The sequence below is a fragment of the Myodes glareolus genome, chromosome 19, assembly GCF_982192425.1.
Source record: "Myodes glareolus chromosome 19, mMyoGla1.1, whole genome shotgun sequence".
NCBI classification, from domain to species: Eukaryota; Metazoa; Chordata; class Mammalia; order Rodentia; family Cricetidae; genus Myodes; species Myodes glareolus.
The window spans coordinates 51,484,575-51,497,406 of record NC_142044.1 but is presented as its reverse complement, the minus strand read 5'-3'; the positions used below and the strand labels follow the sequence as shown (position 1 = coordinate 51,497,406).

The 12,832-nt window shown below is 50.0% G+C and overlaps 2 protein-coding genes across 5 annotated transcripts in view; both read left to right on the top strand.

Annotated features, from left to right (window-relative positions):
• Window positions 1-333: 333 nt before the first annotated feature.
• Hdac10 (histone deacetylase 10) lies at window positions 334-5,477 on the top strand. Of its 3 annotated transcripts, none has more exons than XM_048444885.3 (20): window positions 334-651; window positions 722-856; window positions 1,017-1,113; window positions 1,336-1,433; window positions 1,524-1,628; window positions 1,768-1,836; window positions 1,975-2,101; window positions 2,283-2,348; window positions 2,579-2,638; window positions 2,718-2,807; window positions 2,934-3,040; window positions 3,111-3,175; window positions 3,265-3,505; window positions 3,604-3,688; window positions 4,015-4,106; window positions 4,223-4,279; window positions 4,553-4,631; window positions 4,790-4,972; window positions 5,064-5,223; window positions 5,306-5,477. In XM_048444885.3, exons 1-20 carry the CDS (start codon window positions 593-595, stop codon window positions 5,338-5,340), a joined length of 2,010 nt encoding a protein of 669 aa, XP_048300842.3. In that variant the 5' UTR covers window positions 334-592; the 3' UTR covers window positions 5,341-5,477. The 3 variants fall into 3 exon arrangements, with proteins under 3 accessions (XP_048300842.3, XP_048300841.3, XP_085534976.2); XM_048444884.3 differs by having other exon boundaries at window positions 3,253-3,505; XM_085678850.2 differs by having other exon boundaries at window positions 648-856; window positions 3,253-3,505.
• A 133-nt stretch (window positions 5,478-5,610) lies between these two features.
• Window positions 5,611-12,832, top strand: part of Tubgcp6 (tubulin gamma complex component 6) — a 21,923-nt gene continuing 14,701 nt past the window's right edge. For both annotated transcript variants that reach the window (XR_007234187.3, XM_048444883.3), the window contains exons 1-3: window positions 5,611-6,691; window positions 7,919-8,082; window positions 11,334-11,544. Coding sequence is in view for 1 of the 2 variants with exons in the window: in XM_048444883.3 (XP_048300840.3) it covers window positions 5,951-6,691; window positions 7,919-8,082; window positions 11,334-11,544 (1,116 nt within the window). In the remaining variant the exon portion in view is untranslated. The remainder of the gene's footprint in view (window positions 6,692-7,918; window positions 8,083-11,333; window positions 11,545-12,832) is intronic.

Genomic DNA, 12,832 nt, shown 5'->3' with positions numbered 1-12,832 from the left:
CTTTCACCTGTGGGAGCAGGTCAATTGGATGTGACGGACACTTGGCATGTCTGACCCTGTGGTCTAAGCAGGGAGAATTTAGGCTTGAGAATATTGGGGAAAGAAGGGAACATAGCAGCGGCTGCACTGATTGCGTGAGGACAAGCAGCCCCGTCTTCCCAGTCATTTCAGGAGGAACACTGGGCGCAGGCTCCGTGCCACACGTTGTTGGCGGTGGTACCGCTGCCGAAATACTAAGCCGAGATCACATCCAGGGATGCTGGTGGAACCGAAGGGAGTTCAGCTGGTCTACTCCACCCTAATCGCGCCTGAGGGCGGGACCAAGTCTGAGAAGGAGGAAGCCGGAAGTTAGGTGTCGGGAGCCACGCTGTGGACCGGCTTATCTCAGTTTCTAGCGGTTTGCTTCTGACTACCAACCGGGTCTGACCCTTGAGTGGTGCGTTCTTACTCAGGTCCACGGTCTGCTACCCGGCTCTGTCCCAAGCGAGGGGCTGTTTACGTGCGCGCCTTTAGGTGAGACCAGACAGTGCAGTCACCTGCCAGCAGAGGGCGTGTATACGCTAGAGTGGATCAAAGTGACCACGGTGTGGCCATGGGTACAGCACTTGTGTACCACGAGGACATGACAGCCACCCGGCTGCTCTGGGATGAGTAAGTGTGTCTTGACAGAAGTAGGGGGCCGGGAGGAAACTCTGAACACTGAGATCCTTGTCTGCTCCAGCCCCGAGTGCGAAATTGAGTGTCCAGAGCGCCTGACTGCAGCTCTGGATGGCCTGCGGCAGCGTGGCCTGCAACAAAGGTGCCTGTGTTTGACAGCTTGTGAGGCATCAGAGGAAGAGTTGGGCCTGGTGCACAGGTCAGACAATGACTGGGCTGGGGATCCTACCAGTGTCCCCTCAGTTTTACCGTGGGTGTGGGCTCAAAGGCATAAGGGGAGTGCTGGGTAGGTGTTGCCACCAGGAATCCCAGCTTCCTTTCCTTTGTATCCCACTGGTGGCCCGCCTGTTGACCTGAAGTCCAGAATATGTAGCCCTGGTGCGGAGGACCCAGACCTTGGACAAGGAGGAGCTCCAGGCACTGTCTAAGCAGTTTGATGCTGTCTACTTCCACCCGGTGCGAGCCAGCATACACATCCAGATTTATGTCCACGTGCCTATGCGTATTCATACCCATGTTTGCCCATCTGCCATGTCTTCTTGTTCATGCTTGTGACCATACCCTGCCGTGTTTTGCTTGCCATTGTCCTGGCCCTGTCTTGTTCAGTAGTGGGTGACCTGCAATTTGGGGCAAGTAGGTCAGGCAGCAGGCTAAATTGCACTCTGGCCCCCCCCACAGAACACTTTTCACTGTGCCAGGCTAGCTGTGGGGGCTGCACTGCAGCTGGTGGATGCTGTGCTGACAGGAACTGTGCACAATGGGCTTGCCCTGGTGAGGTGAGAACTGCCCCCCTCAAATTGCCTGTGTGACCCTGTGAGGGGACAGAATGACCCCGACATGTCCTGTACCCCAATTTTACACCTCAGGCCTCCAGGGCACCACAGTCAGAAGGAAGCTGCCAATGGATTCTGTGTGTTCAACAATGTGGCGATAGCAGCCAAACATGCCAAGCAGAAATATGGGCTGCAGAGGTATGTAAGTGTTGGGGGGCACAAGCTAAACTGGCAGAGGTGGAGTTGGTGGCCAAGATTCCTACTTGCTCCCTCCACACCTGGATGGGCTTCTGGCGTGACGGTGACAAAGGTGATCTCCAGTATGGTCTGAATTTAGGATTCTTATTGTTGACTGGGATATCCACCATGGCCAGGGCATCCAGTACATCTTCGATGATGACCCCAGGTAAGCTGGGGTGTGAGCATGGTCTTTCCCTACAATGCACCACTTTGAGGATAAAATTCAAGTTTTAGGAGTCAGGGTTATTTGAGAGCTGTGGAGCTCCTGAAGGACCTCACTTCTGACCTGGCCAATTGTCTACAGTGTCCTTTATTTCTCCTGGCACCGCTATGAGCATGGGCGCTTCTGGCCATTCCTTCAAGAGTCTGATGCACATGTGACTGGGCAAGGGCAGGGCCAAGGCTTCACCGTCAATTTGCCCTGGAATCAGGTACCAAGTTCCCCTCTCTGCTCCATCCATCCTACCTCTCCTGCTCCCCAGCTCTGGGTTTGCAAATGTCATCCAGGGCATCCTGCAACATTCTCCCCAGAGTTCTGTTGCCAGGGGTGAAGACCCTGGAGCCCTTGTTCATAGGGCTGGTCTTCTGATGTCCACTTCGATCTTGCTGCAGGTTGGGATGGGAAATGCTGACTATTTGGCCGCCTTCCTGCATGTGCTGCTCCCGTTGGCCTTTGAGGTGATTGTGTGATGGGTGCCCCCCAGGACAGGAAACCCTAGGCTAACCTAGAGTTCCACTGTGAAGGCAGGAGGAGCTTTGTATGCTATTCCACCAGAGTATGAATGAACCTTGGGGAGCGGGGAAGCTGACTCAGAAAGTCTGATGTTATGTGAATGGACAGCACTGGGGCCTCCCCTTCACCTGGCTATGGCTCTCTTTTGCTCCTTTCCACTGGACTCTGCCTGTAGTTTGACCCTGAGCTGGTGCTGGTCTCAGCAGGATTTGACTCTGCCATCGGTGACCCTGAGGTGAGAGCACAGCCTGGCTGGGAAGTAACCTAGGGTCCTGGGTCCAGGCTCCTATCATACATGATTCGCTGCGCTGCAGGGGCAGATGCGAGCCACACCCGAGTGCTTTGCCCACCTCACACAGCTGCTGCAGGTGTTGGCTGGTGGCCGGATTTGTGCTGTGCTAGAGGTAAGTGTGGGGCAGTGGGGAGGCTCGAAGGCCAGGGGAGGATCAGTCAAGGTGAGGTGCTCTGCCTGGTATAGCCACTCACACTAGTGACATCCCTGCTCTGTCCTGTTTCAACACTCTCCCTAGGGTGGATACTACCTGGAATCCCTATCACAATCAGTGTGCATGATGGTGCAGACACTGCTTGGTGACCCCACACCTCCCCTTCTTGGACTCATGGTGCCATGTCAGAGGTTTGAAGACTGGAGTAGGTGGGGGGGCTGAAGCATGAGTCAGCTTTACAATTCTATTTCTCCCCCATAGCGCCCTGGAGTCCATCCACAGTGTCCAGACAGCCCAGGTCCCTCACTGGACAAGCCTCCAGCAAAGTCAGTATGACCTGGACCTGGGCTGGCAGCTCCTCCACCTTAGGCTTAGGAAGTGACTGTGACTCTGAACCATTTAGATGTGGCACCAGTTCTGGGTCCCAGCACCCACTCTCCTGAAGGGAAGTCTCTGCCTCTGCTTGCTGAGAGCCCTACATGTGAAGCAGCAGAAGATGCACTGAGCCCCCTCCAGGATGAAGTCTATCTCCGTCCTACACCCCCGATTTGCACAGTGGTCGCCTTGGCTGTGCCAGGTGCTGCTCTGGCCTTACCTCCTGGAGTTCTCCTTCAGGAAGAGTCAGCCTCGAGGGAAGAAACCGAAGCCTGGGCCAGGTGAGGCGAGCAGTCTGAGGATGGGGCTGTCTATGCCTGCGCCAATGCGACTGATACAGATTTGGTTTTCATGTGTCCCTCTGGCTTGCCCATCGTAGGCTACACAAGTCTCTGTTCCAGGATGAGAGTCTTGCCGCACTGAGGAAGATTCTGTGTCTCTTAGGTGGAATCCTGAATGGGCAGGTAGGTTGCCAGGGGAGCTGCTGGAGACAGCGTGGTGGCATGTACAGCGGGCTGACATGTTACCTTGTGCAGAGCCCAGGCAATGCTCTTTGGCAAAGAGGAAGTAAACAATTTGAAGTGTAGTTTTAGGCATCTTGCTTCTAGAAGTGGAGTGATTTGATATTGTAGTGTAGGGAAAGTCAGTCAGTAGCAGTCATTTGGACAGGACCAAAACGAAGCACAAAAGGGTTTGTCTAACCGGGTTTGGGAGTTGACCTTGCCTCCTGAATGTGCTCCATAGGGAGTGTGTGTGTCAGCCTCTAGAGTCACTATTATTTACTCCATAGGTAAGAAATGGCGTAGCTGCCACAGCCGCCCTTGCCACAGCAGCAACTTTAGAAGTGATCATTCAGCGATGCCTGTCCCATGGAGCTCAGAGGTAGTTTGCTTGGTTGACTTGGGACTCTGAGGACCTGGGAATGCCCACTAACGGCATGGGAAAGGCGCTGAATACTGGACAGTGTGAGTGCAGCCTATCCTGGGTCAATTTCTTAGGCTGCTCTGTGTGGCCCTGGGACAGCTGGATCGACCCCTGGACCTTGCAGATGATGGGTATGGTTCTCAGCTTACATATCTCCCGGGTTGTGCATGTATGTGAACAGGTAGCAGGCATTTAACTGGGGACACTGCAGTACAGAATGGGGAGGGGGCCTTCCATAGGTGCAGTTTGAGAGTGGATGCCCGGAAAGCAGAGCCATATCAGGTTGGCAGTCACGCATGTCCCCTCCCTGCTGGAGACCCAAGCTCTCATCTATCCCAGTTATTAAGTTCAGGAAAGAGTCTCATGGACATGTATACATATTCATGGTGCTCACTCCTGGAAAGGAGAGTTCTATGGCTGAATATCAGGGGCAAGGAGGCAGCCGTGGAGTCCATGTTCCACATCTCCACACCACTGCCACAGGTGAGGACTCGTGTTGTGGTTGGAGAGGTTCTCTCTGTCCCCTAGTCTTTCTGGGGGTTGCTGCTCACAATCCAGGGTACCTAAGATTTGGAGGGTGGTTACAGGAGCCAGTAGCAGTGTCCAGATCAGAGCCTGAGGCTCTGCCTCTGTTCCTACAGACGACTGGGGGGTTTCTGAGCTGCATCTTGGGTCTGGTACTGCCCCTGGCCTATGGCTTCCAGCCTGACGTGGTGTTGATGGCACTGGGGCCTGCCCATGGCCTGCAGAAGGCCCAAGCTGCTCTCTTGGCTTCAGTGCTTCGGGGCCCAGCAGGAGGCCGAATTCTAGCTGTAGTGGAGGAGGTAAACTGGGCACCGTGGATATAAGCTGTATGGGTGGAAGGTGAAGAGAAACCATTGTCTCATTGACCCCCCACCCCCATCCCTGGGCCAGGAATCCATACTCCAGTTTGCAAGGACCCTGGCACAGGTACTGCATGGAGAAGCACCTCCCAGTCTGGGCCCTTTCTTGATGGCCTCCCCAGAGGAGATTCAGGCCCTTATGCTTTTAAAAGCTCAGCTGGAACCTCGGTGGAAGTTGCTGCAGGTGGCTGGTGAGGCACATGGGGAGGAGCGGCCCTACTTTAGAGCTACGTGGAGCCAGCCTCACCGCGCGAGCCAATTATGCTTTTTCAGCTCCTCCACCAGGTCCGTGCTCTCCAATCGCTTGAAATCGCTCATGGCGGACGATTCCTATTCGGAGAAGAGCACACTCAGGTCCTAGCGAACCGTGGCCGGAGACCTACGTCCCATCTGCGGCCCAGGCATCCTACCTCTATTACAATAAATATCGGTTCTAAAGAGCGCACACCCCTGCTTCCATTACTGAATCTGTTTCACCAAGTATCTGACATTAGCTTCTAGGATCGAAAGTCGCGGCTGCAGCCCCGCCCCTCCCGAAACCATGTTGGTGACGTAATTCCGGCGCGTCTCTTGGTGGTGTCTGTGGTCGCGTGGATATGGCGCCATAGCGGCGGGAGTCCCAGTTCAGCCGACTTTGGCTTACTGGCGGGCCATGGGACGCGCGCATTCGGTCGGCAAACTCGTCAGGGTCCTTGAGACTCGACGACGAGCGCCGGGTGGCGGCTGAAGGCTGGGAGGACGCGGCGTGTGGCCTCTTGCTTTGCAAAACCTGAGGCGCGGACGCCTGGTTCGCAGGTGTGAAGCGACAAGCGGTCGGCCCTTCGGCCCTGGCCCACCGGCGGCCGCTCTGGTTTTTGGGAGCGTGAAGTGCCTCCCGGGTGCAAAGTTTAGCACTTGGTGGTCCGGGGCTGAAGAGCTATGGCCAGTATCACCCAGTTGTTCGATGACCTCTGCGAGGCTCTCTTACCGGCCGCCCAGACCCACCCGGGTCAGCGCCCCGTGGACAGGAAGAGGGCAAAGCTGAGCCTGAAGAGGGTAGCCTACAATGCTCTTTTCGCCAATCTGTTTCAAGAGGAGACTCATCAGCGGCCGCCTGACTCGGCGAAGCGCCCCGTGAAAAACAAGGTCCTCATGCTGTCCTTCGATTTGAGGGTGGGCGGCTTGGGGCCAGAGGCCGATCGTTTGGAGGAGCTTGTGGAGAAGTTGGAAGCAACCCCTGGCTGTCCTCTTGTGGAGGTGGAGTCAGTGCTGCACCTCTTGGTTCAGTTGGCAGGGAGTGGTCCCCCTCAAGTGCTGCGGAGAAAACGGGATTTCTTCTTTAACAACAAGCACGCAGGCAGAAACGTACCCTACGGCGGCTATGATTGCTATGACCTGAGTGTGTTTGAAATGGACGTCCGGTCACTTATCTCTGGAGAGGAGTATTTGTGTCATAACATGTTCCAGGAAGCCCTTCAGGTGATGGAGGCTACCCCAGGCACTGGCCTGCCCACCGTTGGGCGCTTCTCTATTGGTGACTCTTGTGGTGACAGGTTTGAGAGAGACACCCGGGTCTCACTCTTTGGTGCCCTCGTGCACAGCCGCACATATGACATGGATGTGAGATTGGATCTGCCCCCTGTGCCGGACAGCGCGGACTTTTCTGGACTGGCCATTAAGGTAGTATTTCTTCCCCTCAGTATCCCTAGAGGTTTGGGCAATGCCATGGTAATGCTGGAAAGCTCGTGTCCAGAGCATCGGGTGACTGGATTGTTATGAGGGAGCGGTGTTGGAGAGGACTTGCTGGCATGGCCTTGCACAGGGATACCTGCATCAAAAAATAACACAGGATTGTTCACCTTTTACCTCAGGTTAAGCCACTTTTCTTCTCTACTACTGGTAATTTAAACTAAATTAATTAAAATGAAATAAATCCTGTCCTTCAGTTGCAGAAACCACATTTTAAAAATGCCTGGTGTGCATGCTTTTTGTCCAGTTGTAATATGGATTTTTCCTGCCAGTCATTGAGTAAATTGTCCTTGTCTCTTGTATTTTATTACTTTGTAAATTCTGTTAAGAAGACAATCTATTACTACTCAGTTATTTTTTTTTATTATGAAATACGTAGGCTGTTTTCAAGTTTAAATGATGCTACAGCAAAATCTCAGTGTACATACATTTTTCCAGGTTTAGTATAGTTTTGTTTTTGCCTGGGTGCTGAGGGGGTGGGGTGAGTAAAGACAGGGTTTCAGGATAGCTCAGGCTGGCCTCAAACTCATGGAGATCATCTTGCCTCATCCTACAGAGTACTGGGACTTCCATATGACTTTTTGCTCTTTTCCCTAAAATGAGGCCATGTATTATGTGAAATTAAAAATTAACACCTTCTGTTTTAGGTAAATCTTTCCATTCAGCCAGTCTGGTTACAAACTGATAATCCTGCTTCAGCCTTGGGAGTGCAGGAATTACAGGCATGCACCACCACACCTGACAGAAATTGATAGTGAATTATTTTTTTAAAATATTTGTTTATTTATTATGTATACAGTGCTCTGTCTGCAATTATGCCTGTGTGCCAGAAGAGGTCACCAGATTTCATTACAGATGGTTGTGAGCCACCATGTGGTTGCTGGGAATTGAACTCAGGACCTCTGGAAGAGCAGCCAGTGCTCTTAACCTCTGAGCCAACTCTCCAGTCAATAGTGGATTACTTTAATTCTTTCCGTGATGCCATTGTAGAGGAGTACATTGTGTAGTACATAGGAACTTGAGAAAAAATAAAATATTTTGCTAGGTCTGTCCCTCTAGGGAATAAATGGATGAGGATAAAGTTCTGGAATGTTATGCCACATTTAGATGAATGCATACACAAAGAGATAATGAACTACTTTTCCTTGTGGTCTCCAGGTCCCACAGATTGTGGATCAGTGGGAAGATGAAGGGTTCCAATCAGCTTCCAATTTAACTCCTGACTCCCAGTCTGAACCAAGCATGACCCCGGATTTGGACCTGTGGGAAGCTGTGCTCACATATGAAGCCAGCAAGCGGAGGTGCTGGGAGCGCATTGGATGGTATGTGACCCTTTCTTTGCCTTTAAATGCACTGTGCTTTTGTCCCATGTCAACAGCTTACTTTGAAACCCCAGGCAGTTGTTTGTAGAAACATCGGTGTTGAGATGAAGGGGCTGACATTTCAGGTAAGCTAGTGTACAATGGTGTCTGAATCCTATGAGGTGAGATATGAGGAGGGGAAAGAGCTCCCCACCCCTCCACCTCAGTGGCGTTAACTCTGCAGACCATACTTACACAGTCTGTCTTTCCAGCAGGACTGCTAGACAGATGTCCTAGGGCAGCTAGCAGGCTGTGTGGTCAGTGCCTGGGAGATGCTCCAAGAAACTTATTACATGAGTAGAAGCTATGGGTGTGGTGCCTTCTTTTGGTAGAAGCATCAGCCATAACAGCCTTTCCCTGGGTGGCTAGCATTGGCTAATCTGTAGCCACATACTCTGTATATATCTGGGTCCATGGGTCTTTTCCTTCAGTTCCTTTCCTGGTCTGAGTTGGTACACTTTGGAAACACTCAGAATGAGAATTGAGGACATATACTTCACAGACATTTGTCATGGAGCCCTGTTCATGCTTTTTGCTACTCAGTCTGAGAAAACAGCAGGGGAGCCGTGAAGTAAAGAGTCAGGGCTGGAGGAGCCGTGTGCCATCTGATGTGGCCTCCGGTTCCCTTGGGGTCCCTGAGAGGAACACATGATGGGGAGTAATAAAGCCTTTCTGTGTGCAGGGCACTGCTCCTATGTGAGGAACTTCTCTAGATGTGATCATAATGGCGCTTTTGGATCCCTCAAGCTCTCTGCTATGGTGTTGATAGTGTCTTGCCTTTTAGTGACTTCTCTGTCCTGTAACTTCACACTAGGGTTTTGGTCCTGTCTTGTTTGTACACAGCAATTCTACCAACCCCTTACATGTTGAGAAATTGACTTTATAGCCCACTGCTTTCTTTGTAAACATTATTAGTGCTATTTCATCTGTTAGCTGGGTTGTTGTTTGGGAGACACGGTCACTTAGCTCATTTGTTATCCATTGTGAACACACTTCATCCTTTTGGAGGTCTCTGAAGCACAGGATTGGCCAGAGAGCTCCAGCACAAAGTAGCACTCAGGCAGTGTTACCTGCATGGAGGACTGTATTCCCAAAGTCATGATGTTTGAGACAGGGTCTTGCTGTATTACTCAGGCTAGCCTTAGATTCCTGAGCTCAAGGATTCTTCTTACCTCAGCCTCTCAAGTAACTGGTACTATATATACATTTGCATCTCTGTCCCTGTCATCTAAGGAACTTTAACGTAGGGTCATAGGATGAAGAACACTACCGGTGTGTAGGCTACAGAATGGAAATACCGATTTGATCATTTACAGGCTCCGGAATTATGTGGCATGCCCAGAGGTTATTCATATAGAAATCAAGAAGTGGGGCTGGAGAAATGGCTTAGTGGCTAAGAGTACAGGCTGTTCTTTCAATGGACCCAGATTTGATTCCCAGCACCTGCATGACAGCTAACAACTGTTTGTAGCAACTGTCAGAAGGGGATCTGATGTCCTTTGCTGGCCTATGAAGGTATGAGGCATGCATGTGGTACACAGATACATTTAGCCAAGCACTCATGCATATAAAATAAAAAGAAATCTTAAAAGAAATCAAGAAACATTATTTAAAAAGGTTTCCCATGGGCAGTTTGTTTGTGAGGGACAAAGTTTCACTATATAGCACAGGGTGGCCTTGAACACACACTTTCTCTCTCTCTCTCTCTCTCTCTCTCTCTCTCTCTCACTCACACACATACACACAGACACACACACACACTCACACTGAAAGTAAAATACATCTTTTGAAAAACAAACAGGAAACCCCATGCAGAATGTGCACTGTGGAAGACATGTAGTGTGCTAGAAGGGTATGCAGTATGCTGAGGGTCTACAGTGCTGTACAATGCTGAGGGTCTACAGTGTTGTACAATGCTGAGATCTACAGTGCTGTAGAATGCTGAGGGTCTACAGTGTTGTAGAATGCTGAGGGTCTACAGTGTTGTAGAATGCTGAGGGCATGTAGTATATGAAAGTTGCAGAGCCCAGCTAGTAGCTTATGTTGCTTGTTTGCATGTGCATTCTCTCTCTCTCTCTCTCTCTCTTTTTGATAGGACCTTTTATGTAACCTAAGCTAGATAAGAACTCAAGTCTTTCTACCTTAGTGTCTTGAGTAAATTGTTTTTTTGCAGTCGCATTGTGCTGGTAAGAATTTATGGATGTAGTTTCTGAAATTCCTGAAAGACACAATCTTATAGCAAACATTTTGTTTTTAATTAAGTTTTTACACTAGTGCTTTTTAAAATGTAGGGTCTCACATGCTCAACATTGGCCTTTAACTTACAATGTAGCTGAAATTGGCCCTGAACTCTTGATCATCCTGTCTCAGACTTCTAAATTCTGGAATTACAGGCAAGAACCACCATGTCTGACATTGCTGCAATTAATTTTTATGTTTTAAAAATTTGGGGGTGGGTGCTGGAGACATGGCTCAGAAGTTAATGACAGCATCTGTTCTTCCAGAAGACCTGGGTTCAATTCCTAGGACCAACCCACAACTGTCTGTAACTTTTCTTTAATTTAAATTTTTCTTGCTTTTTTGAGACAAGGTTTCTCTGTGTAGCCCTAGTTGTTCTGGAACTCATGCTCCTCCTGCCTCTGCCTTTTGAGTGCGGGGATTCAAGGCATGGGTTACCATCCTGGCTGTCTGTCACTTTAATTCCAGGGGCTCTGCACCCTCTTCTGGCCTCTGCAGACACTGCATGCATGTGGTATACAGACATACATGTAGGCAAAACACCCATACATAAAATTAATAAAATAATGGGGCTGGAGAGTTGGCTCAGCAGTGAAGAGAATTTGTTCTTGTAGAGGACCTGGGTTCAATTCCTAGCACCCACATGGTGGTTCACAAACATCTGTAATTCTGTTTCCGGGGGATCTGTCACCCTCTTCTGGCCTCAGTATGTACCAGACATGCATGTAGTACACAGATGTAAGTGCAAAGCAAAACACCCACACACACACACAAAATAAAATAATAAAACATACATATGCCATACATACACAACACACAAGAACAATACACTATGTGAGTCATGACTGGGTGCTGCTTTTGGGACCTCAGGGCATTTGCCTGAGAAACTCTATTGCAGCCTGGGAAAGCAGACCTGGCATTAAGGTCCATGCTGCCCCATCTGTTCATCCCCTTCTCTTCTGTCTTCCTCACAGCCCTCCTGGTCACCGAGAGGAGCCCTACCTCACCGAGGCAGGGAGGGATGCCTTTGACAGATTCTGCAGGCTCTGCCATGGGGAGCTACAGGCCCTCAGTGGGGGTCTACTACAGACCCCCAAGCCTGTGCTGGTGGAGGAAAGCGAGCTGGTGAAAGACTCACTGAATGTTCTGCTGGGCGTTGTTTCTGCTACATTTTCTCTGTGTCAGGTGAGACGGGCTCATGGCTACCAGGCTCAACCTTGTATCAAATAACCTGTGCTCTCTTGGGCATGCTCAGGGGTAGGTTGAGGTCCAGTGCCATGAGTGGCAGGGAGGGCCAGCTCTGTGGGCTGACTAAAGATAGCCACAAGTTAGATTGGTATATAAATCAGTGTTGGAATTCTTGCCTAGCATGTGAGAGGCCCTGCGTTCAATCCCCAATACTGTAAAACAAAACAGGCATTCTGTTTGAATTTTTAAGAGTGGTGACTTACAGTTAGATGTGGTAGCATATGCCTTTAATCTCAGCACTCGGGAGGCAGAGGCAAGCAAATCTCTTGTGAGTCTGCAGTCAGCCTGGTTTACAGAGTGAGTTCCAGGACAGTCAGGGTACCACAGAGAAGCCCTATCTTGAAAACAAAACAAAACAAAACCAAACCAAAAAACAAACAAACAAAAAAAGATTTGTGTGTGTGTGTGTGTGTGTGTGTTTAATGTGTATGAGTTTCCTGCCTGGATGTATGTATGCGCATGTGTACCCAGTGCCTATGGAGGACAGGAGAGAGTACGCCTTTAATCCCAGAACTCAGGAGACAGAGACAGGTGTATTTCTGTGAGTCTGAGGCCAACCTGGTCTACAGAGTTAGTTCCAGGACAGGCTCCAAAACTACGCAGAGAAATCCTGTCTCAAAAAAACAAATAAACCAAAACCAAACCAAAACAAAGCCCTCCACCCCCCCATCCCCCAAAAAAAAAGGATTGCACTGGAACTGAAGTTACAGGGGGAGGGGTGGTGAGCTGCCGTGTGGGTGCTGGGAACCTAATCCAGGTGCTCTGCAAAACCATTGGTGCTTTTAACTCCTAACAGGAGCCTCTCCAGCCCTGTTTTTTTTTCTTGAACTATCAAAGCACATATGACACAGAATTTACTGGTGTGCCCTATTAGGAGGCTGTGTCTGCAGACTCAGTGTTCAATCTCTTATAGGTAGGTAGATTTCTATTTTCTGGAGTCAGTTTTGTTAATTTATGTTTCTAAGAAATTTTGCGTTTGATCTGGGCTATCTAATTTGTTGACATACAATCATTTTTATTTAAGTGTGTGTGTGTTCCTAGGGAGGGAACCGAGGGCCTGGCACATGCTAGTCAGCTGCTCTACCACTGAGCTGTACCAGCCCAGAGGTTTTTTTTTGTTTTTTTTTTTAATTACATTTATTTCGTTGGGGGGCAGAGGGCAGAGACATGTGCTATGTGTACATGTGAGGCCAGAGGACAGCTTTTAGGAGCTGGATCTTTCCTT

What these genes read in the sequence shown, in the direction of transcription:
- Hdac10 (XM_085678850.2), top strand. Translation starts at nt 648, where the DNA reads ATGAGTAAGTGTGTCTTGACAGAAGTAGGGGGCCGGGAGGAAACTCTG. An exon ending in CAGAAATATGGGCTGCAGAG is followed by an intron (nt 1,629 to 1,767) that starts GTATGTAAGTGT and finishes GTCTGAATTTAG; the next exon opens with GATTCTTATTGTTGACTGGG. An exon ending in GGATTTGTGCTGTGCTAGAG is followed by an intron (nt 2,808 to 2,933) that starts GTAAGTGTGGGG and finishes CACTCTCCCTAG; the next exon opens with GGTGGATACTACCTGGAATC.